A 24,727-nucleotide genomic window follows, 5' to 3' on the forward strand; every position below is an offset into this window, starting at 1 on the left:
TTTTGGCAGCAGTGCAAAAAGATTCCATCTACAGAGTAACCTAACCAGCAACTGCACTAAAGACCCAGAGGGACTGGGCTGTGGATTCAGAGAGTGTCTGCCTGTGCAAGTATTTGAAATAGATTCCTGAAGACAAAAAGACAGACACTGTCTTTGCTACATGTGCTGATGGAGTAACAAACATCACTGTGATTATATATATATATATATAGAAATATATTTGTTATATCTGAACCAAGGAGGGATGAATATGAAACTTTGGTGCTGCCAGGGTTACACAACTAAGCTATTTGAAAGCTGTGTAAGGTCACGAAAAGTCACTTCCTGGCTGAAATGAACGATTACCAAGGCTACAAACCCAACATTGGTCCCCTTTTGTTAGAAATCTTCTGGTTTTTGTGTGCTTTTATATTTGAAATTTGGGATATGTAGACATTTAAAAAATACTTGATGCATTCTGGTTCCTGTCTTTTTTTTTTTTTTTTTTTTTAAACCAGTGTGTCCTACAGTACAGGACATTATCAGGTACCAGGAAGCATCAAGATATTTTACTTCTTTTCTTTAAAAATCTGTAAATCACAATTAAAAAAAAAAAAACCTAAAAAAAAAAAAAAACCTAAAAATTCACAATTAAGTGTGGGGGGGGGTCAGTGATACAATAACTCTGGTGGGCTGGCATTCCTTGTATTTGATATGGAGGTCATGGTGCAGGGCCCTGGCTGAGGGTCACACGTGGATCCCGGTGCTCTGTCCCATTGAGCATCACAGGCCCTCTAGACCCCAGCAGAACAGACAGGCACACTGAAGAGGTGCTGCAGTACCGGGTACAGCTCTGCGATGCTGTAAATGATCTGCACACACTTTGGATTGAATACATGACATCACACAGTTATGGGTTGGAAGGACAGAAGACTGGAAGGACATGTGAAAAAAAACAAAAAGCAGGCTGTATTATGATTTTTTTAATATTTAAGTTGTAGTATTTGCAATGGGGATAGATTCCCATGGGATGGTTATTATTATTTTGTGGGGTTTTTGTCCAGTGGTTGAGCTTACTACAAGATTTATTTTCCTTAAAACAGAAGTGATTTTTTTGTATGCATTTTATTTATTTATTTTAACTGGCAAAATTACCATAATGAACCTGTTTTGCTTCTAACCCAAAACTTCAGAACGAATGATAATAGAGAAACGGCAATCTGAGAGGGCGGGCGCCTGGAGGCTTTAATCCCCCTGCCCCAAAATGGCCAACCCCTGAAATATTTTTGGGAGCCACATAGTGGCTATGTACCCACTCGGCATTAAAACGTCCCCTTTTCTTAAACGCAGCTGACTGCTATCCAGGCCGTTTCTGTGGGTTGTGCTATCAGAACTGGTAATTGTAGGTTCATGTTGTCAAACACCAAACCCCATTCATAAAGCTGAGCATGACCCGTAAAAATGAACATTGGCCAGCTGGCTAGCTGATTTTCACGGAGAAGGACTACCCTTACTATCACAAGTCTGCATGGGTTTGTTTGTGTGTTTAGCCCCCCCCCCCCACCCTCTTGGTTCTAAAGGGGGTGGGTTCAACCCAGCTACTGGTTTTCCTTTTGAATGCCTTCAAGAATCCTAATGAGGCTTTGCAGTCCAAAAACGTAGCCCCGGTCGGGTCCGTCGTGGACTGTCTGGTCATCGCGGAATCCTTTAAACGTGCTGTGAGCGAAGTCGATCATCCGGACGTCCACTTTGGGAGGGGGGCAGGCAGAGTGCTGTGGGGAGGGTAGCGGAGCAGGGGCAGGCTGGCCAGGTGTGGTATGGGAGTCTGGCTGCAGTGGGGTGGGGTCCGACGGAGGCTGGGCCGGGTTCTGTGTGGATAGGCTGGGGTCCAGTCCTGGTGGCTCTGCTGGTTTGTGCCCGGGCTCGGCTCCTGGTTGCTTGCCGTCGTAGATGATGAGCAAGGAGCTGGAGTAGAAGCGGTAGGAGGCCTGCTTCTCCAGAACTGCCACGAGGTTGCGCAGCTTGCCCAGGATGGGCTGGAAGAGGTCCCTGCGCAGCTGGTTGCCGTTGTGCATGAACTGGTACAGAGCCATCTGGAAGCCTTCATTGGACAACCCCCGGCCGTAGTACTTGTTCCTGCAGAGATAATGACCTGTGTCCATCTGGTAAACCTGGGAGGCAGAGAAATAAATAGAAAGGCTAGGATTCAGTATTGAACTTACTTCAATAAGCACTTTGATTCCTTACAAACCAGCTTGTACCAGCCTCTTGGTAGCTCCTCCACTTTGGAACTGACTTGCATGTTGTATTCGGAGTCGATCAATATTTTTCAATCTTAAAACTTAAAAGCAGTATGCAGCTGTGTTTAGTTTGTTGTATGTTTGTAAAGCGTGGGACGCCAGTACACAAAGGACGCTATAGAAATGTGTGGCAGGGCAGAAGAGCCTATGTAATCAGTGGAGCAGGCAAAGCTCTGCTGGTAAATATATTGTTGAGCTGTATTATGATTTAAAAGTAATGGTTTATTGTTATTATTGCTGTAGTTGTAGGATTTAAAAATGCATTATTTTGCATTTATTTAAGAACGGGTGATGGTATTACTGTTTTAGTTAAATGTGGTCTGGCAGGGGCAATGTTAGTGGCTCATCTCTGCCAGACATCTCGTGACAATGCGTGGTCGGCAGCGAATGAATTAATAACAGATTTGCTGTCGACCGCACAGATATAAAACTCTCGTGCAGAATGTCCAGATTGATTAATTCATTGTTAATCCGGAGATGGCCACGTGTATAAAAACCGGCAGCGTTTGCTGGTCGCGGTGGGTGTTCAACGAGGAGGAACACGAGAGAGAGAGCGGAGGAGAAAGAGGAAGTAAAAGCAAAAGAAAACAATTGTTACTTGTGCTGGAAGGACCGGAGCGGTACTCGTTTAGGGTGGAGGTAGTATTTGTGTTCGAGATTTGTTTTTATTTTGCTCGGTGAGTTGTGATCTTGTGAAAGTGTTTTGATTTATTTTGTAATTTAATAAATACACGCAGCAGTGCTTCACCCCGCAGTACTTGTGTGTCAGCTTCCTGGTCTGGGACGTCACCACCAAGCCGCCCTGCACAGCATGGTATTGTATTTAAAGGCAAGCCGTTATGTTGGGTAACTGGATTTGTATTAACACCATCATGATTCTGTGCTGTACAAGGGGTTAAACTGGAAGAATCCTGCACTGAAGTTAAAACAAACAAAAACCCCACTGCTTCCTAATGCCTATTCCCAAGTGAGCAGAGCCAAGCTGATCAATACCTCTCATTACACAACAATGCATGCTAGTCTTTGCACAATTCATCTGGGACGCTGTAATGGCTGTTCGGAGATGGCAATTAGAAAGAAGCCTGTTGCAGTAAATGGATTTTAAAAAATGGGATCTTCCATTCAAGTGTGTGGTCAGCAGTGTCTTTGCTGAAGTGTTTAAAAGGTAGATCTTCTGTAGTCCTTGATCGTTGCAACCCAACATTTCAGACAATGCAATTATATTTGGCACGACACGCGTTTAGGCCAGAGGTTTTCAAACTGTCAGGCTTATAAAAGCTCTGTGGTAAATGGCAGACTTGGTGGGCCTCCAGGATGATTGACTCAATAAACTACCCAGGCAGGGATCATGTTTAGTCTGACCAATCCCCGTCCACAGAGCTTGTGTCGTTTCAGACCTATCGCAGCTCAGCGACTCTATCGCCCAGCCCTCCTTCATTTGAAAGTGCAGCGGCAGCAGGTTTTCATTAGTGCTGGGACAAACATGGGATTTTCATGTTCGGATATTCACTCATAATTTAAATACTCGTTCAGATATTCTTTTGTTTTTCAAAAAGTAATAAAAGCCATTATATTGCTCAGAACACAGGCAGAGACAGCATAGCAGCAGGGGGGCATGGCTCCTGTGTGTGTGTGTTTATTTTACAGCAAGACCTTACAACACGTTGCCAGTCTGTCCGTGTTCACCAATCCAGGACATGCATTTGTACCCCTAGAATGCTAGTGGGAGATTGGGGTCCGAATGGCATGCCCGGGATTGGTGAAGCCGGATGGAGGGCGCGGTTTAATACTAAGGGATAAATAGGAGTGCGTGTCTGAGTGCAGTTGTGTAAGTGAGTGACAGAAGCTTTTAGAGTGAGAGCGAGAGGTAGACTGGAACTTAGCACAGAGAGATAGGTTTTTATTATTTTGTTTTGCTTTGGCGTGGTCCTTAACTGTTTATTTGACCTGTGCTAATAAACAGCTGAATTCGAGCACAAAGCTACTGCCTGTGTAGAGCCTGCTTTCATTTTACATGCAATGTTACAATATGTTATTTTATGAAAATCATATTTTTCTAAATATTGTACTTTTAACTAGAAGGGGGGGCACAGGAAAAACAAAATCTCTGAAGGGGGGCGCAGCAAAATAAGCTTGGGGAACCCCTGGTTTAGGCCCTTGTAACAATGCAATCTACAAAAGGTTGAGAAAAACAAAGGCTCACGCCTTTTGTTTAAATAACTGATTATGGGCCAATATGAGGTGCTGGGGCTGACAGGTTCTATGTTAGACTGCCGCACTGATTGATGTTTCATGAGCAATGGTATTGATCTCTCAATACTATGGGCCTCCCCGAATGAATCAGGAGGCAGAAATGACACAGGAAATCAGGAAGATCTGTTATATGTACAACAAAATATATCTAAAATGAGAAATAAATCTACTTTATTACAATGGGATGTTTTTAGGTGCCAAACAGTTCTGAATATTTAACCTGAAATGCATTGCTTTATAAGGACCTTGTTTATTGTTTCAAATATTTGTTTCATCAGGTATAGTATCTTGGAACACTGGACTCCACTACTGTAATACTGCTACTATAATACCAGATTGGAAATGCATATCCTTATGTGACCGCCTATACAGTATACAGCCAGAACAAAATGCATTCAACAGGAGAAACAACCAAATACATAACAGATGTATAAAATATCTGGTCTGATCTGGTCTCCCTGCATCCCACACACACCCCCCCAACGATCTGGTCTCCCTGCATCCCACAAATGCACCCTCAGTGATCTGGACTATCCATCCCCCACAAACGCACCCCCAGCGACCTGGTCTCCCTGCATCACTCTCACACACACACACACACACTGATCTGGTCTCACCTGCATCCCACATACGCGCACCCCCAGCGTGGCCGAGGTGCTCTGCGCGCACTTCTTCATCTGCCGAGCTGCCTTCTCCTCGGATGCATCGTCCCCGTGCTGCCGCGTACCCATCTTCAGGTCCAAGATGCACGGGTATTCGAAGTGGTGCACCACGTTCTCCAGCAGCAGGAACTCTAGGAAGGGAGCGAGTCAAGGAGTCCTCCAGCAACAGCAGGACATGCAACACACTCCATCGTCAATAACCCACACGCAAACGATGCTACTGTAAAAAATATTACTCTTACTGTATAAAAGTGTACACTTTACAAATCCTGCAAACAGTATGTCACATGGGCAACTACTATTTCCTATCCGGCAGTACCCTTACCAGCTGTCTAGATGGCACCCTAGTCCAGGTGAACTGTGAATCCTTACCCTTTCATGCATGGAATCAATATAAGCCTACTCCAGCAAAAACTAAGCGAGGCCAGTGAAAGGATACTGTAGAGCTTCCTGTCCTTGGACTCGGAGCGCATGCGGCTCAGCTGCTGCTTGTGGCAGCGCAGGCTCCAGGGGTTGTAGCTGATCTGCTCGGAGCTCAGCCCGCTGTTCCCATCCAGCATCTGGAAAGGAACGTCCGACTGGATATGCAGCTCCATGCGCGGGCTCTTCAGATCCTGCAGACTGGGAGAGACCAGAGGGGCCTTCAGAGGCACACACACCAGGAGTTCCACTCCGATAACCATCGCGCTTCACCCATCCACTCCTATGATGGCGTACACACCGAGTGTGATATTTTCAAAGCGTTTACTCAAGTCTTTAACTCCCATTTTTTGAAAGGAGAATAAGTAATGTTAATGGTTACAAAATTATGAACAAACACCTATGCGAGTGCTGAAGAGACCTTTAGGTATATCATTTATTTCTCTGGTTTTGTAAAATGTACAACAGTTTCTTTAAAAAAAAAAAAAAAAATAGGAGTTCATCAAAAGACTGGAGTAAACGCTTTAAAAATATATCCCTAAATATTTAGCTGACACAATTATCCTACTATTTCAACAAACACTGCTTGACCACATTCATTTATAGAACAGAATTTATAAATGACTATCAAACATATAATGAAAAGGAAACCCCCATTCTACTGCACACAACAGCGTTTCTCTTTTGTAAGTCATGGATTTTATTTTGTACCACTGGATGCATTCATTTTATACCTTTGTGCCAGCAGTGAGGCTGGCAGTACCTTAGGAATTCTGCATTTCCAAACTAACACGATGAATCTTAATTGTTATTCCTACCCTCAGCTATGACACATTACAATACATATGATCTGTTTTCACACCATGTGAAAGATGTAGGTGGTCAATGTGAATGTAGAGCCAGGTTGGTAAGTCACTGCTGGGCAGTGCACTCTTGAAGTCTCTTCTACTGCAGGGTGTGTTTATTGGAACACTCTACAAAACACAGCTGGATGGCTTTATCTGCTGATTACTCAGCCTGGACTGGTTTGGGTTGACTCTTGTATCTGCTGATTACACAGCCTGGACTGGTTTGGGTGGACTCTTGTATCTGCTGATTACACAGCCTGGACTGGTTTGGGTGGACTCTTGTATCTGCTGATTACACAGCCTGGACTGGTTTGGGTGGACTCTTGTATCTGCTGATTACTCAGCCTGGACTGGTTTGGGTGGACTCTTGTATCTGCTGATTACTCAGCCTGAACTGGTTTGGGTGGACTCATATGGCCTTGTGGCCTTGTCATGTCTTGTTAATAAATCAGTACCCCTCCCCTCCCCTCCTGTATTCTGATAGTTAAACATTTACTGACCAGGTCAACCTAGTCAAGATGACAACTTGTTCCCAATGTGGATTCATGTCTGGTTAAAGGGTTACCATTTGAGAGCAGTGAAAAGTCCAACCTGGGATCGATCCATTGGGCTCAGAAACCGCAGCCTAACACCTAACATTTTACTTCTCACATGCCAAACAATAAAAAAGTCATTAAAAAAACATAGGAACCCTTGAGCACTATTCACTAAGCTTTCAGACTGCTCTGACTGGAGAGGGATCTGGGAGAAATAGAACAGGAAAAGCAATGTATTTTATGTATTGAAAATAATGTTTCTGTTGATACAATTTTAATAGTCGAGACTTCTATACAGAATGCAGCTGATCCTATAAAAGGTATGTGGACCACCACGGTGGATCTCTTCTAATGGGATTGCAGACCTGCCAACCTTGACATTTTTTTTTTTTTTGAGTAGCACTTTTTCACGCGGACATCTCGGGGGGGGTCCGGGGGGCTTCCCCCCAGAATTGTTTTAGGGTATAAAACAGCTAAATGCTACACTGATGATTAGCTATGATTGTTTCAGTTTAAATTTAATTTTGTTTACCTTAGTATAGATAAAACCTTTTTAATTTATACCAACTGAAAATTATTTCAAGTATGGAAAATAGCAATTTTCGTAGTATGTTAGTATTTTATTTACTGTCAAAACATAACAAATTGAAATGTATAAGCTTCTAAAACAGAGAAACAAAGCACTTTCAAAAAAGGAAAAAAACTACTTGCAAAGTAAACAGAAGCCTTACGTACCTTAACCACATTAACAATGTTAATGCTGTGACCATTTTTATAAAATCGAATTTTACTGACATCCCTGTATGGTAACAGGCGTTTGTGAAAAACGGGACAATGAGCCAAAAGCAGAATATTAAACTTAAATATTGTACTATATTATTATAATAAATGTTTGTATTTACTCCCTTGCCACTCATAAAATCCTCATTCAGCTGTATTTTCTTCTCATGCGATGCAGTTATCTAAACCGAGCACGTTTTTTTTTTTTTTTAAACGCAAGTGGGTTTTTTCCCCCAGACAAAAATGAATGCATAACTAATGCATTCATTAAAAAACAAAAGGTACCGTAGCCAGTTTGAAATAAATAATTTCCTCACAAGTCACTTCACACTCCCTCCAGTGTGTCCGAAACTGGCAGTTGTAACACAAGCGAGTCAGCTCAACAAAGCCTGATAGGCTACAGTAGAATGGCAGTGATTATACAAAGAAACTGGGTGGTAGGAATTTCTGTCAGTCAACCCATGATAACTTTTTTATTTTTATTTTATTTTTTTTTAAAACGGAGGTTGGATCGTCAACTAAACTCAAAAGCTGATTGGTTATTCTATCACGTAACTAAACTCAAAACCTGATTGGTTAATCTATCTTGCTTGCCTTGCCCTAAGGCCGGCCCTGACGTTAGATGCAACACTTTCTCTAACCACAGGCGAAATATGCATTACTTGTTATTGCGTAAAAGCGTACCCGCATATTGCCAACTCAAAATGCGTAGCGGATACGCAAAATGTGTCGAGGTTAGCAGGTCTGGGATTGGATTTCCCAGGGCAGTGTCTGTGTGTCTGTCCTCACCTCTCGGAGCCGTCACTCTCGACTGCACTGCGCTCCTCCTTGTGGTCGCTGCTGGAGCGGTGCAGGCTGCGGCGCGAGTGCTTCCTGCGTGGCTGGTCCCGTTCTGGAACGTCCTCGTGGTCCAGGCCCTCACTCTCCACGTAGGGATACGCCACCAGGTGAATGTAGCCGTCACTGTCCCCCTCGAAGCAAACCAGCACCACGCCTGGGGAGAGACAGGAGAGAAACAAGCAGGGTAGAACACTAGAGTTGTCAGCATCACCTACATGACCTACACCCACTGTACTTTATGTAGCCTACGCATCACAACTGTAAAACCTGTTTCCTGGATAGATTTAAAAATGGAATGCATGACACACATACACAATTAAATGCTCTACACAAACACATGTTGCAGTGATTTAGAAAAATAGTGATGGAGCGCTTCTTATGATTAAGGCTGTATTTTTTTCAGTCATCCATTGCCGTGTAATATGATGTTCCCTGTGAAAATTCCCATTTCTGAAAGAATACTGTAAATATACATCTTTATCACTTAAATAAATACAGCAAGCATCGGCCTTATTGAAGCACTACCTGTTACACTGCATTTAGGAACCTGGCAGCCAGTTTAATTTGCTTCCAGCAGCACATGATTTCTTAAATGTCTTCAATGAAAAAACAAAAACAGCTGCATCAAAGATCAGAAATATTACTGCTAAAGATTCCTCTGTCCAGTACAAGAAGGGGACACATCACATGTCTCTTACTTTTTACATTTATTAATGTTTTTATTTTGTTTGATGGTAAAAATAGAATGTATTTAAAAAGGTGGACATAATAAATGAAATCATTCTACAATTTACCATTTACTGTTTTTCAGGTCAGCATTTAAATATTTAGGAACATTGGTATAATAACTCTAAAAGAAAAAGATCAATTTTGACTGCTACAATGCAATTTTTTATGTTTGATCGTGGAATATTTTGAAATACCTTTTTTTTAGACTTTGCAATAAGCCATTTTTCACATTGAAAAAAAATAGTCTTACTTATGATGCCTTTTCTGTTTGGGTACAAACATTCTCAAACATGTTAAAAACATTAAAACGTGTTTAAGACTAGTATAGGAAAACTAAACTGAAACGAAGCTCATGGCGCCTCCACTATGTTACTGCCACAGGGTATTCTCAACCAGCTATCCTCAACGTGCAGGAGGAGCCTGGTGTTATTACTGTATATACAATGAGATCTGATCCCAGCTATTCTCAGTGTGCAGGAGGAGCCTGGTGTTATTACTGTATATACAATGAGATCTGATCCCAGCTATTCTCAGTGTGCAGGAGGAGCCTGGTGTTATTACTGTATATACAATGAGATCTGATCCCAGCTATCCTCAGTGTGCAGGAGGAACCTGGTGTTATTACTGTATATACAATGAGATCTGATCCCAGCTATCCTCAGTGTGCAGGAGGAACCTGGTGTTATTACTGTATATACAAGGAGATCTGATCCCAGCTATCCTCAGCGTGCAGGAGGAACCTGGTGTTATTACTGTATATACAATGAGATCTGATCCCAGCTATTCTCAGTGTGCAGGAGGAGCCTGGTGTTATTACTGTATATACAATGAGATCTGATCCCAGCTATTCTCAGTGTGCAGGAGGAACCTGGTGTTATTACTGTATATACAATTAGATCTGATCCCAGCTATCCTCAGTGTGCAGATGGAGCCTGGTGTTATTAATATATATACAATGGGGTCTGATCGCCAAAGGGACGACGTGACATGCTCTTTGTATTTGTAATTATTGTATTTATGGAAGCAGGTTACAGAGAGCAAGGATAATTGTAGCAGCCTAAGTGTGTTTAGCATTTCAGAAAGGTCGTCTGGCATGCGCTGGTTATTATGACACAAACACCCATAGGAAACCATCGCCACAAATAAAGGGTGTGATTTCATACTGCATAAATAAATCACTGTTGCGACAACCAAGGTTTAATCCCTTGTTTGAATTTCATAAGACTTTATGGGCAACCATTTCCATATCACAGAGCACGTGAAGGACTATGCACCAGAACGGTTTCAGGGCTCTCAAACCATTTCCCATGGAGGGTCGAGGACTCAACCAGAAGACATTGTGGGGGTCCCAGTGGGGGGGGTGGGGGGGGGGTGAGTTAGTCGTCACTCCCATTCCAACTCCCCCCCCCCCCCCTTACCCCCAAATATAAAACCACAAAAACACCAAATGCAAAATAAACACATATGCTAAATAAATGTGCAAACAAATATCAAATCCCCAAGTAAAATCGAACGACGTGACCAATTCCTGCATCTCCAGTACATGCAGGTCGAGGTGGGTTTGCACTTTGTTGTCAAGTTATTCAATAATTAATAATGCTAACCGAAACACAGGTTGTATAAAATAAGAAAATAAGAGGGGAAGGTCAGTAAATCATAGACAAATAACCAAATAAATACAGTAAATAGAAAAGGAGTAAGTAAACAACAGCAATGGGTAATAAACAGTAATCAGCGCTCACGTCCTCGGCCAGACTGGCATGTACATAAACCACAGAGCTCCCCACAGCGTGCCACAATACCTACAAACAATAATTATTTAAACCAGTAGAAAACAATATGAGTGTGGGAAGAGGGATATCATTTTTGTTTCCATGCTAGTATGTGCTGACCGTGATTTACACTTCCAGTCGCTTCCACATATGCTTCAAGTTCATGTTCTTATCTGCATGTGCCCGGTCGGGGGTTTTGTGCCTAATTGTTGGGAGCTGCATGCAGATCTTTACCTAGGCATGTTATACAATCTTCAGTTTTGAACAATACCTTTTTTTTTCACTAAAGTTTTACATTGTATGAAGAGATAAGAGTTAAAATAGTAAATTAATTTATTTATTGAGAAGAAACGCAAGATATAAATTACAAGTGGAACCCGAGTTACCTTCATTTGGAATTTAAACTTGTAAAGAAGCTGTTCAGAAAGATGTGATATTGTATTATCGCTGATTTAATTTCAAACGTCATAAACTGTCAATCTTCGTTGTTGTTTTGGGGGAAATATCCACACAAATGTAATCGCAAAACTGTAGGACCAACAGCACTCTGGAATACAGCAAGCTGTTTTGAGAATAGTATTGAAACTTGTTTTCAGTACTGCATTCAGTTTATAGTTTTTCCTTTTTTAACGTTTAAAAAAAAACAATTGACAGCAAAGAATTGATATGCATGTGCAGACAAATAAAACAGCAGTGCTTCACTTGTTTGACTCAGTTTTACATTTATTATACTTGTAAATAACGCTTCAGTACCGTTGTCAGATGTGCTTTGCAGAATGACGTTATAGGGGATATCAGAAAAATACTCATTTTTAAATAAACCTTTACAGTCCAATACATGTAAGTGTATTGCTGTTTTTGTAAACATCTGAACGCTAATTAATACAAACCATTGCTATGTTCCCCAGCTGTTCAGATGAACAGGCTAGCGTTTCCATTTTTATAGCTTCTTAATTAGTGATTACAACCTGCATTCCGCGTGACAGAAAAAACTTAATGAAGAACAAAACGGCTTAGCAATAGAATCCACAAAAGCACAATTAGAACTTGCTGTTCAATATTGCAAACTATGCATGCTCTGCTCTCAGCTCCAGAAGACACCAAGCTCTAGACAAATGGAAAATCACATTACATTTCTTAAAACTGCACCAACACAATTAACATATTTAATATGATTGGCTAGTAGTTGGGAGATTTAAATGCCTGCATCTCTTTCTTTATATATATATATATATATATATATATATATATATATATATATATATATATATATATATATATATATATATATATAATCTGGTTACGGTCATTTGGAAAAAAAAAAAAATACTGTACCCAACAGAACTACCATTAATTCTGCCAAGAATTAAAAAGCAAGCAGTAGACCCTTAACCCTAGCAGTATTACTACAGTACAGCTAAATAGACAGTGGAAAATTAACCTACTTGGACTTTGCTGTCTTTTGAACATCGAACTTTAAAAAAGACAACAAACTAGCAGAAAAAAGTTAGCCGATTCAGTACTTTAGGGGGCAAAAAATCCACTAAACTTCTGAGCCATTTCTTTCTGTCAGCAACCGCGGATGTCTTTCAAACACAGTTGCTTATGCTTGCGAAGCAGTCAGCAAAAAAGCAAGAAATGGATTTCATCAAAACATGCAACCGCACACAGGAGGTCATGTGAAAGGGGAGCAACTCAGTGTAGTGTTCAGTCCTTCAGTCTGCTCCGATCCAAGACGTACCCGGGTCCATGCTTTTCAGTTCTCCACAGCAGGAACTACTGCACATAACGCAGAGCAACAACCCGCCAACATTCTTAAGCTTGCACAACGCAGCTGTATTACCAGCAGGCTTTTAAATAAATAATATGGTGGGGCGGTCTGTGTCAGATGGACAGACACGCATCCCGGGGTCGGAGACAACTGCAAACCTGAGAGTCCTGACAGACCACTGGTGCGTAAAGGCTGCGGGTCCCCGTCCAAGAGAGCCTTGCGTTTGTAAAATGAGAATGTCGGTTCCAATTTACCCCCTCCACCTCTCGGAAGTGGACAGTAAGGTAGGAACAATAATTTATAATCGTATCCATATTTCTTTTAGTATGAATTGTCACTTTGGCTGATTATTTGTTTTAGTTAATATGTTCAATATTGTATTGCTTTAAAGAGTTCAGAAAACGAGTCCAAAAGGTTCCTGATACAAAGCTGCACATTAGTAACAACTCATCATCCATTGCCTTGGACGTTCAAATGCCAAGCAACACTGTTAATATAAAATATTACAATTACAAAATTGAATTGGTGATAGTGCTACTATTCAAATATTAGTACTTTTTTTTTTAAAATATACATTTAGTGTGCCCAATTATTTCCCCCCCCTCCCGTACCCCCGATTTTCTCCCCAATTTGGAATGTCCAATTGTTTTTTCTCCTCACCGCAGCAATTCTCCTCACAGCTCAGGAGATCCCACGACCAAGCCAGCTTCCTCCTTCACCCAGGAACTCGAGAGCAGATGGCAGCGAGCTACTGACCTCTGGAAGACAAAGGCCAGCCCTGCAGGGGTCCGTTCTGAGCTCACTAGGCGGCTGGCCAGCAGGGTTCGCTGTAGCGCGATAAGGAGAAGCAGTCCCTGCAGGTTTTGCCTCCGCAGCGAAGACCAGCGACTCCGCACAGCCAGGATGCGAACAATAGTCTTTAATTTTGAATCAGCTGGAAAGTATAATGTACCATATTACAGCAAAATAAAAAATAAAAAATCGGTACTCAATCATATTACGTATTAAACAAAGAGAAGCACACTTCTTTACATTACACACGTCATCATTTTTCAAGCAGTGTTTGTTCGAATATTTGTCTCAGCACTAATTGATGAACCACATACACACTGCACTGCAAAATTATTTCCTTGTTGTATTAAACATCAAATCAGGTGATAATCAAAATTGATTATGGTGATCAATTACAGCTGATCACAGAGAAAGCCATCCTCACACAACATGGTTGGGGGTAAACAGAAAGGAGTAGCAGTTTACGGGTTCATTCTGCAGACTTGCTAATAGCTGCTCTTAAGCCCCATGATCCTTCCTTGGGTGATGTCAGCCTCACAGCATGATAAATGAAAGGGAGACGGCTTTTATGACAGTTCAACTCCTCCCTGGATAGGAGTCTGGACACCAGAGGCTGCTGGGCAGCAGCCTGCCCTTTCAGAGACACGCCACAATAATGCAATTAGACTCAAAGTGTGATTAAAGCGCATTAGGCTTTGTCTTGCTGGGTTGTTTTTAACTGTAATTTAGCTCCAAAGGCTTGGGGAAAGTACTGTACTTGCCCTTTCCAGCCATGTTTGTCATTGCTAAGTTGTTTTTATATTTGTTTTGCAGAGGGTTGCAAAGGGTTTTATCCAATGAACCCAAGCAATAGGGTCTGCGATGGACCCCTAGTACACACAGTGTGTATCAAGACAAAAGGAAAAACAGCAGTTAAATCAGAGAAGGTTACTAAAATACACAAGATGTCTCAATTCAGTCAATTAAGTGGAAACCCATTACACCCCACTGCAAACTGTCGAGACCTTCTCTCTCTCCACAGGAAAGAGTTCAAATCAGTAGAGCTAATCTGATGACTTGCATTTCCAAACAATCTAAGATCAGGCTTGTTTGAAGCCTGCTATCCACACCACCCTCACTTACAAGCTTCTTACTGCAGTAAGACAGTCTTTCATATTGTTGCTATACAAACTACGAAGCTTGGGTCAAAAATGAAAACACGCCTGCTACAGCCTTTTTGTGAACATGTTGTCCATCGTATTTCTGATTGAATCATTCGTTAAGCTGGATCTTCCTGTTGCAAGTCTTAATCACAATGGGCAAAACTTCATAATAGGCGCTTGGCTGGCATGTCCTCCTGTTTGCATTACTGTTTCACTCTGGAGAACCTACTCACTGCAACGAGGCTTCTCTACTTCCAAAACTACACGGAACTGTATTCACGCACCAATACAAAACATTTCTCTAGATGTATGCATGACATACATACATGTATGGCTTTTCTGAGTGGTTACAATGTGTTAAAGTTTAAACATTCAAATATGTTTAATATTAAAGTTTAGGAAACAAAACTGAAACTAAAGCCGGGTCCACACCTGACCAAACTGCTATCAAAACTGTGCAACTTAAAAATCGCCTGCAACTGCTTTGTCCACACCTGAGCAACTAGTTGAGCAACAAGTTTCCTGCATTTAGAAGTGAGTGTATTTTACTTTATTTTTCTGGCGATTACGCTAACCCTGCTGGTGCTGTCGGTTCTTTCCCTCATCTGTCAATATCTTTAGTAAACGATGGCTTCACCAATTACCGATGAAGAACTGGCTGTTACAGTCATCTCGTCTGTAGTTATTTTAAATGCGATATTAAAAGCAGAAACAAAGCCACGTAATTGCTGGACTTGGCTGAGGACACAGTTGTTTTCTTTTAAAATAGTTGACATCTTTCTAAATATACCTCTTTACCACAGGAAAGTATACAGTCAGGAAGATTGTAACAACCAATTATATTTCGCCACCATGCACGTGATAAAAAACATCACTACACATCGCTCAGCAGATCGCCTGAAAGTAGAGCTTGTCTGTACTGTAAGCAACCAGTTGTGCAACTGCTTGCAACTGGTTACAGAAACGTCCACATAGAAGCGATTCAGCTGCATGCAACCAAGTTGCGCAACTGTTCGCTCAGGTGTGGACTCGGCTTAACACCCCTTACACAATAACATCTGAGAATGTTTGAAGACCACGGACACTCCACCACAACAACAGGATAAGGGGCGTTTTTAACTGTTAGTATGGTAGATTAGTATCAGCAAGTGTGCTTCAGCCTTAGCTGGGTCCACACCCGAGGGATCAGTTGCGCAACTTAGTTGCATGCAACCAAGTCGCTTATATGTGGATGTCCCTGCAACCAGTTGCTTGAAGTAGAGCCGGGCTCTACTTTCCAAGCAACCTCCTGAGCGACTTCTGTAGACATAGGCGATCACGTGGCAATTTGCGATCTCTGATTGGTTCTTATAATGCTGACTGCACGGCTTGCCTAGCCTGTCATAAAGAAGCTCTAATTTTAAAAATGTCGGCGGTAAAATTAAATGGTTTCGTCCAGCTTTTACAGGCTTTTTCTTTAGGGAATATGGCATTTAAAATAACAACAGTTGAAAAAATAATAACAGCCAACTCTTCCTCGTTAATTCCTGAACACATTACGACCTGACCAAAAAAAGTGCCACCTCGGTTGTCAAAAAATAAATAAAATAAATACAATTCTAAACATGGGACCAAAAAAAACTCAACTCAGTTATCATAAAACAATGAAACTTGTAGACGCGGGAACCTTGTGGCACAAGTAATTGCTCAGATGTGGACACAGCAATTGCTCGCAACTGAGTTGAGCGATTTCAGGAGCAATTGGGTTGCGCAACTGATCACTCAGTTTCAGGAACACCCCAGATGGGTCTGGCTGATGGAAAGGTAGGCATGGCATAGACTCTGAACCTGGAGGCTGGGTATGCTAGCTAGAGAAGGACCTGTGTCGTTCAGGTTTGACTTCTGGATAGTTGTTTAGGGACTGCAAAAAGATCCAAGCCCAAGAGTATTTTTGGAAAGCATTGCTGACATGACCATACGTGAACGCAGTGGCCGCTCGGAGCCCACTCCTTTGCACTAGATTTTCTTCAGCTTCCATTTCCAGCATGCCTTTGTTGTGGGAGGACAATAATTCTTCTCGCCTTGTTGTCATGCACCAACAATGCAGAGCTTCTGGGGGCCTGGCTATTTATAGCTGGGACAAACACACTACATGAGAGTGGTGTTTTTGTTTTTTATTTTAGAGGAAGTTCCGTTCATGGGTAAATGGGATCTATTTCCTCTTGTAAGATCATGTAAAATCTGATGACATTCTGAATGAATCACACTGCATGTTTTTATTAATAAAGCACCAATAACCTGCATTTCATGCTGAACTCAGATATCAATATGGATGGAATCACAGGTCTCAAAATAGGAGAAAAAACAGCAAGACCAAAATGGCCTTCAGTTCAATAAATTCATAGAGAGCACCAAGCCCACTAAACTTAATTCAATGCCAAAGTGTAGGATGTTGTGTTATTTGGCTTAGGATTCACGTATAAATGTAATTATTAGCCACAGAAAGAAACAACACAGTTTAACTTAATTATTTATTTGTTCATAAAAAGTTTTTTGGCAAAAGTTGCCTCTACTTTGTATGAACTGTCCTGTGTGGCTACTGGCTCAAGGCAGTTTGTTTATTTTTTATTTATACAGCTTCCGTGTCAAAAGTAAAATTAATTTTAGCAGCAGCAACTGTAAAGTCGGATTCACAAAGAGCAAGACACCTTAGCATAATACACATGTTTTGAATTTGTTCCCATCCTGATAAAAACACAAGGATCAAGCAAGACTTGACAAAAAATCATGTTTAAAAGCTAGAGACAGGCCTAATACAAGAATGAGTAATACAAAAGTGTTTTGTTATAACCAGCAGTTACAAAAAGGTACCATGTAAAAAGGGGGTATGTAAATGTGCTTACTCTGTTTATTGTACAGTGAAAGTGCTGAAAGATGCCTTGATTATACTGCCAATTGCATTGCTACTGGGCGGCAGCCTAGATTGGAGCCTACGAGGGCGTAGCTCCCTGCGCTGATGTGACTTAACCAAGCAAATCACATAATTATGTAATTGTTTGGATCCAAACACTCCCTAATTTGGTATGTACATGTGTCTCTACAATTACTGTGAATAGACATATTTTGATGGGCATTGCGGTAATCCAGAAGGGCACCCACACACCCAGTACACTGATTATAGCATGATTAGCATTTGTCGCTTGTTTTATATCTTTAATAGTGGTATATGTTTAACCTTCTTTAAGGTTAGAAGAATGGAAAACATTGAATAAATATTTGAATATGAAAAAAAAACATTTGCCATGCAAATCAATAAGCTGCTTTCCCGAATGACTGACATGCTTTGACCCTGAATACACCGCTGAGGTGAAGTGACCTAGAAAGTGAAACAGTAACAGATTACCTGAAAGCAAGACATGCATACAGACAGCTTTCTTATGGTACAATATGGAAGTACATACTAGCTATAACATGTGCGTGTTTCATAACTGATACGTACATGGAGCACGAAAGAGCACAAAACAGATCAGATTTAAGGAATTGTTTCACTTAGTTGATGTAATCTAAACGGTTCAGGGTTTCCTGTGTTTCAATTAAATATATCATATAAATGATCAGGAGCTAGGAGTTTGATGTTAAATAAACTGTTCCTCTGCATGAAACTCCTAGTAGTAAACCTACAGAATCAGGCGAGACACATTCATGCTGTGATGAGAACTGCGATCAGTCAATTCAGAAGATTGGGTGCCTGGTCATTTCATTGATATAGTTCTGAAACCCAGGACTGGGCGCAGCAGGGCTCGTGCGAGTTTCAAGCCGTGTTTACGTACCTTTGTACTCCGGGCTGAACTCCTTCATCTCAGGGGGCAGGGACTCGTAGAAGCGCTCCTCGCGGGAGATGAGGGGCTTGCAGACAGTGTGGTCATCGTAGCGCATCATGCTGGTGTGGCCGCCCACCTGGTGCACGAAGGGCTCCAGCAGCACCCCGCCGTCCCTGGCTGGGCCCTGGCTCTTGCCGTGCTTCCCCACTTCCATGGTTTGCGAAAGGCACATGGCGTTGGCAGGCCGCGGGGCACTGGGGGCATGGGCGCCGACGCGCTGGACGGGAGGCGTCGGCTGGGATCGCACGCTGCTGCCGGGGGGCGGAGCCAGCCCGATGCTGCCCGCAAACCAGCCAATCCCGGCTCACTGTGCTCAGGGAGCACAATCCTGCAACGAAAAATAGAACAAGGATTTCATTTAGAGCTGGGTCCATTTTCATCCATAACTATTAAACACTAATAGTGCTGAATTTAGAAAATGAAATTCAATAAATTTAAATACTTGTGTGTGCAATGTAGTACTAAATAGGGTGTTCAGTACGGGTGTGCCGATACTCGCATATTCTGAGGAATTACCTTGAGGAGGTATTTGTTGGTAGGTATTAAATAAATCCATTCAAAACGAGAAACGCTGCCCTTCCCTCACCTTTACGAGTGCCACTTCCGCAGTGTTTAAAAACCGGTGGGAAGCTCGTTTTCCTCGCATCATGGCCGCTGGCATTTTTCTTGCCGTTCCGTGGCCGTAAACCAATAATGAAAATATGTTGCAAAACTACACAACCGATTCACCACAATGTGACATTTCCTAAACACTGCAGTGAAGACGCATATCTTAGGAAAGTGAAATAAAAGTGATTTCACATCAGAAGTATAACAGAAAGGTAAGACCGCTTAAAAATACAAAGAAGTTTGTTAGTATGACCAGACATGTTCTATATTAACAAACACTGTCAGATTGGTATTGATTGATACGCAATAATTGTGTAAATGAAGAAAACGGAGGGACTGCATTGTTTTGTGTTGTGTAATGAACATGTTTCATTCCATTTAATTAATACCAAACAACTTCACATCTGTAAAGGCAGTGACTCTGACAATACGAGGATCGGCACGTCCCCAGTGTTCAGACATCACGGGCACAATTACAGAGCATGCCTACTGGGGCGTTCTCTTACATCCACACCCTGACGACTAACTGCACCACACATCAAAGTGATGGCAATTAATTCCTCTTTGCTTACTTCATACTTGAAAGAAACAGAGACAGCCAGCATTAACACTATGCCTCTGATGCACGTCTTACGGATCAGAGAGAAGAGCTCACATTAAGCCGTGTACCCCACCACATTCTTTGGTACAGTACTGGTGTGAGGGACATTTCATTTTCAAAGGTGTCATGTTTTTCAGGATGTATTGTGGTATTCTGATTTCTACAAATAACATTTCAGAAATGGTAATCTTTTCCTCAGATTCCGATCCTCTCCAAACTGTATAAAATGCTTAATTTGCCATGCTAGAGTACCATGGTGTGGGGTGTTTGTGTCTCCTGTCCCCAGTAGTGCTCTTCTTTGACAAGCACACACAGGAATGCTCCCCACAGACAGGATTACAGCTGAATGTCGAGTGGCACCCCTCACAACACAGCACTCACACAGTGTGCGAGGTTATCATAGCTCAGACTATAGTGTTTGTATAGTGTATGGCTGAACACCTCTATTGTACCTCTAAGTGAAAGATTTAAACATAGACCAGCTAAATATATTGTGCGGTGGCCTTCTCTAACGTTTTCCACAGCATGTATATCAAACTCTGATAGAAACACCTTTCATTGTTTGGTGCTCAACAAGATGTCAAACAGATGTACTGAGAAACAGCAACACATTCCCCCGACACTAGGGGTTAATCAAATTGTTAGGGCACAACTAAGGGTAAACTAACAATAAATACTAGTCTGGAGAGTGAAAAATTATACAAAACTGTACTGTAGTTATTATTATTATTATTATTATTATTATTATTATTATTATTTGTTTGTTTAGCAGACGCCTTTATCCAAGGCGACTTACAGAGACTAGGGTGTGTGAACTAGGCATCAGCTGCAGAGTCACTTACAATTACGTCTCACCCGAAAGACGGAGCACAAGGAGGTTAAGTGACTTGCTCAGGGTCACACAATGAGTCAGTGGCTGAGGTGGGATTTGAACCGGGGACCTCCTGGTTACAAGACCTTTTCTTTAACCACTGGACCACACAGCCTCCCAGTTTAAAAGAGAACCATTTCCAATTCAAAATGAAAAGATATAAATCTACAGATACTGTAGTTTATCCTTTCAAACTAAATGACAGACACTGCACTTGCCTTGTGATCAAAGTTTTAGTTCTTTCTGTAAAAAAAAATATTCCACGACACTGTTCTGTAGTTTAGCCTTCTTTATTTAATCAGAAAAGCAGACCTTATTTAAAGTCCTGTTTGTTTGTACACATCAAGGACATTTTAGCCATGAGAACACAAGCCCACCCCACCCCCCATATATTTAAACCCACTTCACCATTCTGCGAGTCAAACTGTCATGCTACAATTTACAGCAGCAGGATGTTAAACAAAATTCGAAATCACGTGAACAATTTGTGAAAACTCCACTGCATCTGATAGAACATACGGTAGGAGAACAACCTTGGAATTGACAATAACTGAGGGTGTGTAGGGTGTCTCTTTACAATGGAAATCATTAGGCTCATAATAACGAGACACCCTACACACAATATTACTGTGCATCTCGACAACACTAATTCAAAAAGGATACTGAGCACATATTTCCAACACAGACTTCTATGGTAAAAATGTCCAAACTGTTTTTAAACCTTTAGGAAGTACTGCTCCTTTAAGGACCTGACCTAGCCTCTCTGCCTTGCCTCTGCAGACGCAAGTGTGAATCGAGCACTACGTTATCCTGTGCGTGCTTCCCAGCTTTTGGCTTGCCTCCAACTACCATGCATTAATTTCAAAAACACAAAACACTTCTCTGTGGTTCGTCCGACAGAGAAGTGAGCAAGGCTCTAATGCCTTGATTGTACAGACACCACAGGCTGTGGGCAGTCAAATCAATAGCTATTTCAAGATACTAATCTGTGCTTTACCGCACGCATCCTAGGCTAACACTCACAGGGAAAACGTTTTCAAACCTACCTCTCACCCAGCCCTGTCCAGCGAAGGCTGGGATCCTTTCCTGTACAGACCAGTTCACACCATTGACAGTGCTGACACTGCTGTAGGCTGTGACGGTGCTGCTGTTATCTTTAGCAGGCTTTTCAGATTAGTGCTGCAAGGCAATTAACTGGCAACACTGCAATAGGTTCTTGGACGTCGGCTGAGCTGATCTTAACATCTTACTACCGTCTGGCTGCTCATGACAAGGAGTAGTAATCAAATGCCTGTAAACACATGTGTTTACACAGGGACATGGTTGTGTCCCCCATTTGAGAAATTTCAGGTTTTTTTTTTTTTTTTTTTTAACCAATGCTAAGACACAGCTTATAAACCAGAACTGGCATGCTGCCTCTAGTGGGCACTCTAAAAAGAACATCTGCACTTTGGATAAACAATAGGGTCAACAGTTCATAATTCTAGAAAAACAAAACAAAAATGAAAATTATACTTATGTAAAAACAATGCAATGTATTTGCAGCACTAGTTGACAGAACAAAGATTTACTAGGCATACTATACTGTGGTAAAAACTATGTCTTCTTGTATGGAGCGGATCTTGTGATGTTGGAGGTAGTTCATTCACAACTATAAAACACTTTGTAGTAGTGTAGGTACCAAATCTAAAAAACAGTAAAATCATTTGACAAACATTAGACTTTACTAAGAAAGTTACCTATTTGTTACCAAGTTTCTTTTAATAGTATGACATAGCTAAACCAGTGCACACACAGGGTCCTCACAATCCTGTAATAAATATCTGTTTGTTTTGCAGGAGCATATTCACTTAAAGAATTTCTACTGTACTGTTTTGCTGAAATCTGATTTATTTTAACAAAGACTATATAAAGAAACACGTTTTCAGTTTTTGGACTGTACATGCAGCTGGTGATTTGAAAGCAGGCATTGCTTTCTGTTTGCTGCTTGCTGTTTACGCCACAGCACCCGATGGGTTAAAGCAAGAACCATGCCAGGGCGTTAAGTTATTATTAATGAGATTGGGTACTGGCAAACGTCTGCAAGTGCCATTCTGAGGACTTGCAAAGAAAAACAACACAATTTAGTCTTGCTGCTGCTAAGCAAATCTTCCTGAAATACAGCCACCGCTGCAAAGCTAATACCCGTCTGTTTGACCGGCCAAGGGTTCATGTATCAAATCCTGGGACTGACCTTTCTGGATGCTGATACAGGATTAATAGAGTAGTCCCCAGACTCCAGGCACATAAGGCATCTAGTGTTCGCACGCAAGGGAGGTCTCGGTCACAACTTTCTGGATGTGCAATTATCTTGGCAGGTTCATACCACTACTGACTCCAACACGGACTGCAAAGTCATGAACAAAGTCCAGGGCCTATTCCAGGATCGTGTGTGGCTGGTTAAGAAATTGTTCAAGAGGCTGAGAGGAATTAAAAAGGAGGGCACACTGCAATATAACTCTGCACATTCACCCGGAGTAACACAGAACACAAAATAAAAATGACAATCATGGGGCTTCCATGAGAGTGTTTTTTTTTTTTTTTTTTTAACTCGAGATAAATATATACAGTGCCTTGCGAAAGTATTCGGCCCCCTTGAACTTTGCGACCTTTTGCCACATTTCAGGCTTCAAACATAAAGATATGAAACTGTAATTTTTTGTGAAGAATCAACAACAAGTGGGACACAATCATGAAGTGGAACGGAATTTATTGGATATTTCAAACTTTTTTAACAAATAAAAAACTGAAAAATTGGGCGTGCAAAATTATTCAGCCCCTTTACTTTCAGTGCAGCAAACTCTCTCCAGAAGTTCAGTGAGGATCTCTGAATGATCCAATGTTGACCTAAATGACTAATGATGATAAATAGAATCCACCTGTGTGTAATCAAGTCTCCGTATAAATGCACCTGCACTGTGATAGTCTCAGAGGTCCGTTTAAAGCGCAGAGAGCATCATGAAGAACAAGGAACACACCAGGCAGGTCCGAGATACTGTTGTGGAGAAGTTTAAAGACGGATTTGGATACAAAAAGATTTCCCAAGCTTTAAACATCCCAAGGAGCACTGTGCAAGCGATAATATTGAAATGGAAGGAGTATCAGACCACTGCAAATCTACCAAGACCTGGCCGTCCCTCTAAACTTTCAGCTCATACAAGGAGAAGACTGATCAGAGATGCAGCCAAGAGGCCCATGATCACTCTGGATGAACTGCAGAGATCTACAGCTGAGGTGGGAGACTCTGTCCATAGGACAACAATCAGTCGTATACTGCACAAATCTGGCATTTATGGAAGAGTGGCAAGAAGAAAGCCATTTCTTAAAGATATCCATAAAAAGTGTCGTTTACAGTTTGCCACAAGCCACCTGGGAGACACACCAAACATGTGGAAGAAGGTGCTCTGGTCAGATGAAACCAAAATCGAACTTTTTGGCAACAATGCAAAACGTTATGTTTGGCGTAAAAGCAACACAGCTCATCACCCTGAACACACCATCCCCACTGTCAAACATGGTGGTGGCAGCATCATGGTTTGGGCCTGCTTTTCTTCAGCAGGGACAGGGAAGATGGTTAAAATTGATGGGAAGATGGATGGAGCCAAATACAGGACCATTCTGGAAGAAAACCTGATGGAGTCTGCAAAAGACCTGAGACTGGGACGGAGATTTGTCTTCCAACAAGACAATGATCCAAAACATAAAGCAAAATCTACAATGGAATGGTTCACAAATAAACATATCCAGGTGTTAGAATGGCCAAGTCAAAGTCCAGACCTGAATCCAATCGAGAATCTGTGGAAAGAACTGAAAACTGCTGTTCACAAATGCTCTCCATCCAACCTCACTGAGCTCGAGCTGTTTTGCAAGGAGGAATGGGCAAAAATTTCAGTCTCTCGATGTGCAAAACTGATAGAGACATA

General features: G+C 41.7%; 1 protein-coding gene across 6 annotated transcripts in view; it reads right to left on the bottom strand.

Moving 5' to 3' along the window:
- Positions 1–946: 946 nt before the first annotated feature.
- LOC117412610 (inositol hexakisphosphate kinase 1-like) overlaps positions 947–24,727 on the bottom strand; it is a 32,191-nt gene continuing 8,410 nt past the window's right edge. For 4 of the 6 annotated variants that reach the window (XM_034021120.3, XM_034021121.3, XM_034021119.3 and 1 more), the window contains exons 2-6: positions 18,634–19,012; positions 8,568–8,772; positions 5,634–5,815; positions 5,150–5,325; positions 947–2,150 (exon numbers count right to left, since the gene is read on the bottom strand). In XM_034021120.3, coding sequence (XP_033877011.2) covers positions 1,578–2,150; positions 5,150–5,325; positions 5,634–5,815; positions 8,568–8,772; positions 18,634–18,856 — 1,359 coding nt within the window. In that variant the 5' untranslated portion in view covers positions 18,857–19,012 and the 3' untranslated portion in view covers positions 947–1,577. Of the gene's footprint in view, positions 2,151–5,149; positions 5,326–5,633; positions 5,816–8,567; positions 8,773–13,550; positions 13,796–18,633; positions 19,013–21,811; positions 21,956–24,727 lie in introns of those variants that run through there. The other 2 variants (XM_034021122.3, XM_058988902.1) reach the window with 2 other exon arrangements.

Source organism: Acipenser ruthenus, chromosome 16 (genome assembly GCF_902713425.1).
Source record: "Acipenser ruthenus chromosome 16, fAciRut3.2 maternal haplotype, whole genome shotgun sequence".
Classification (NCBI taxonomy): domain Eukaryota; kingdom Metazoa; phylum Chordata; class Actinopteri; order Acipenseriformes; family Acipenseridae; genus Acipenser; species Acipenser ruthenus.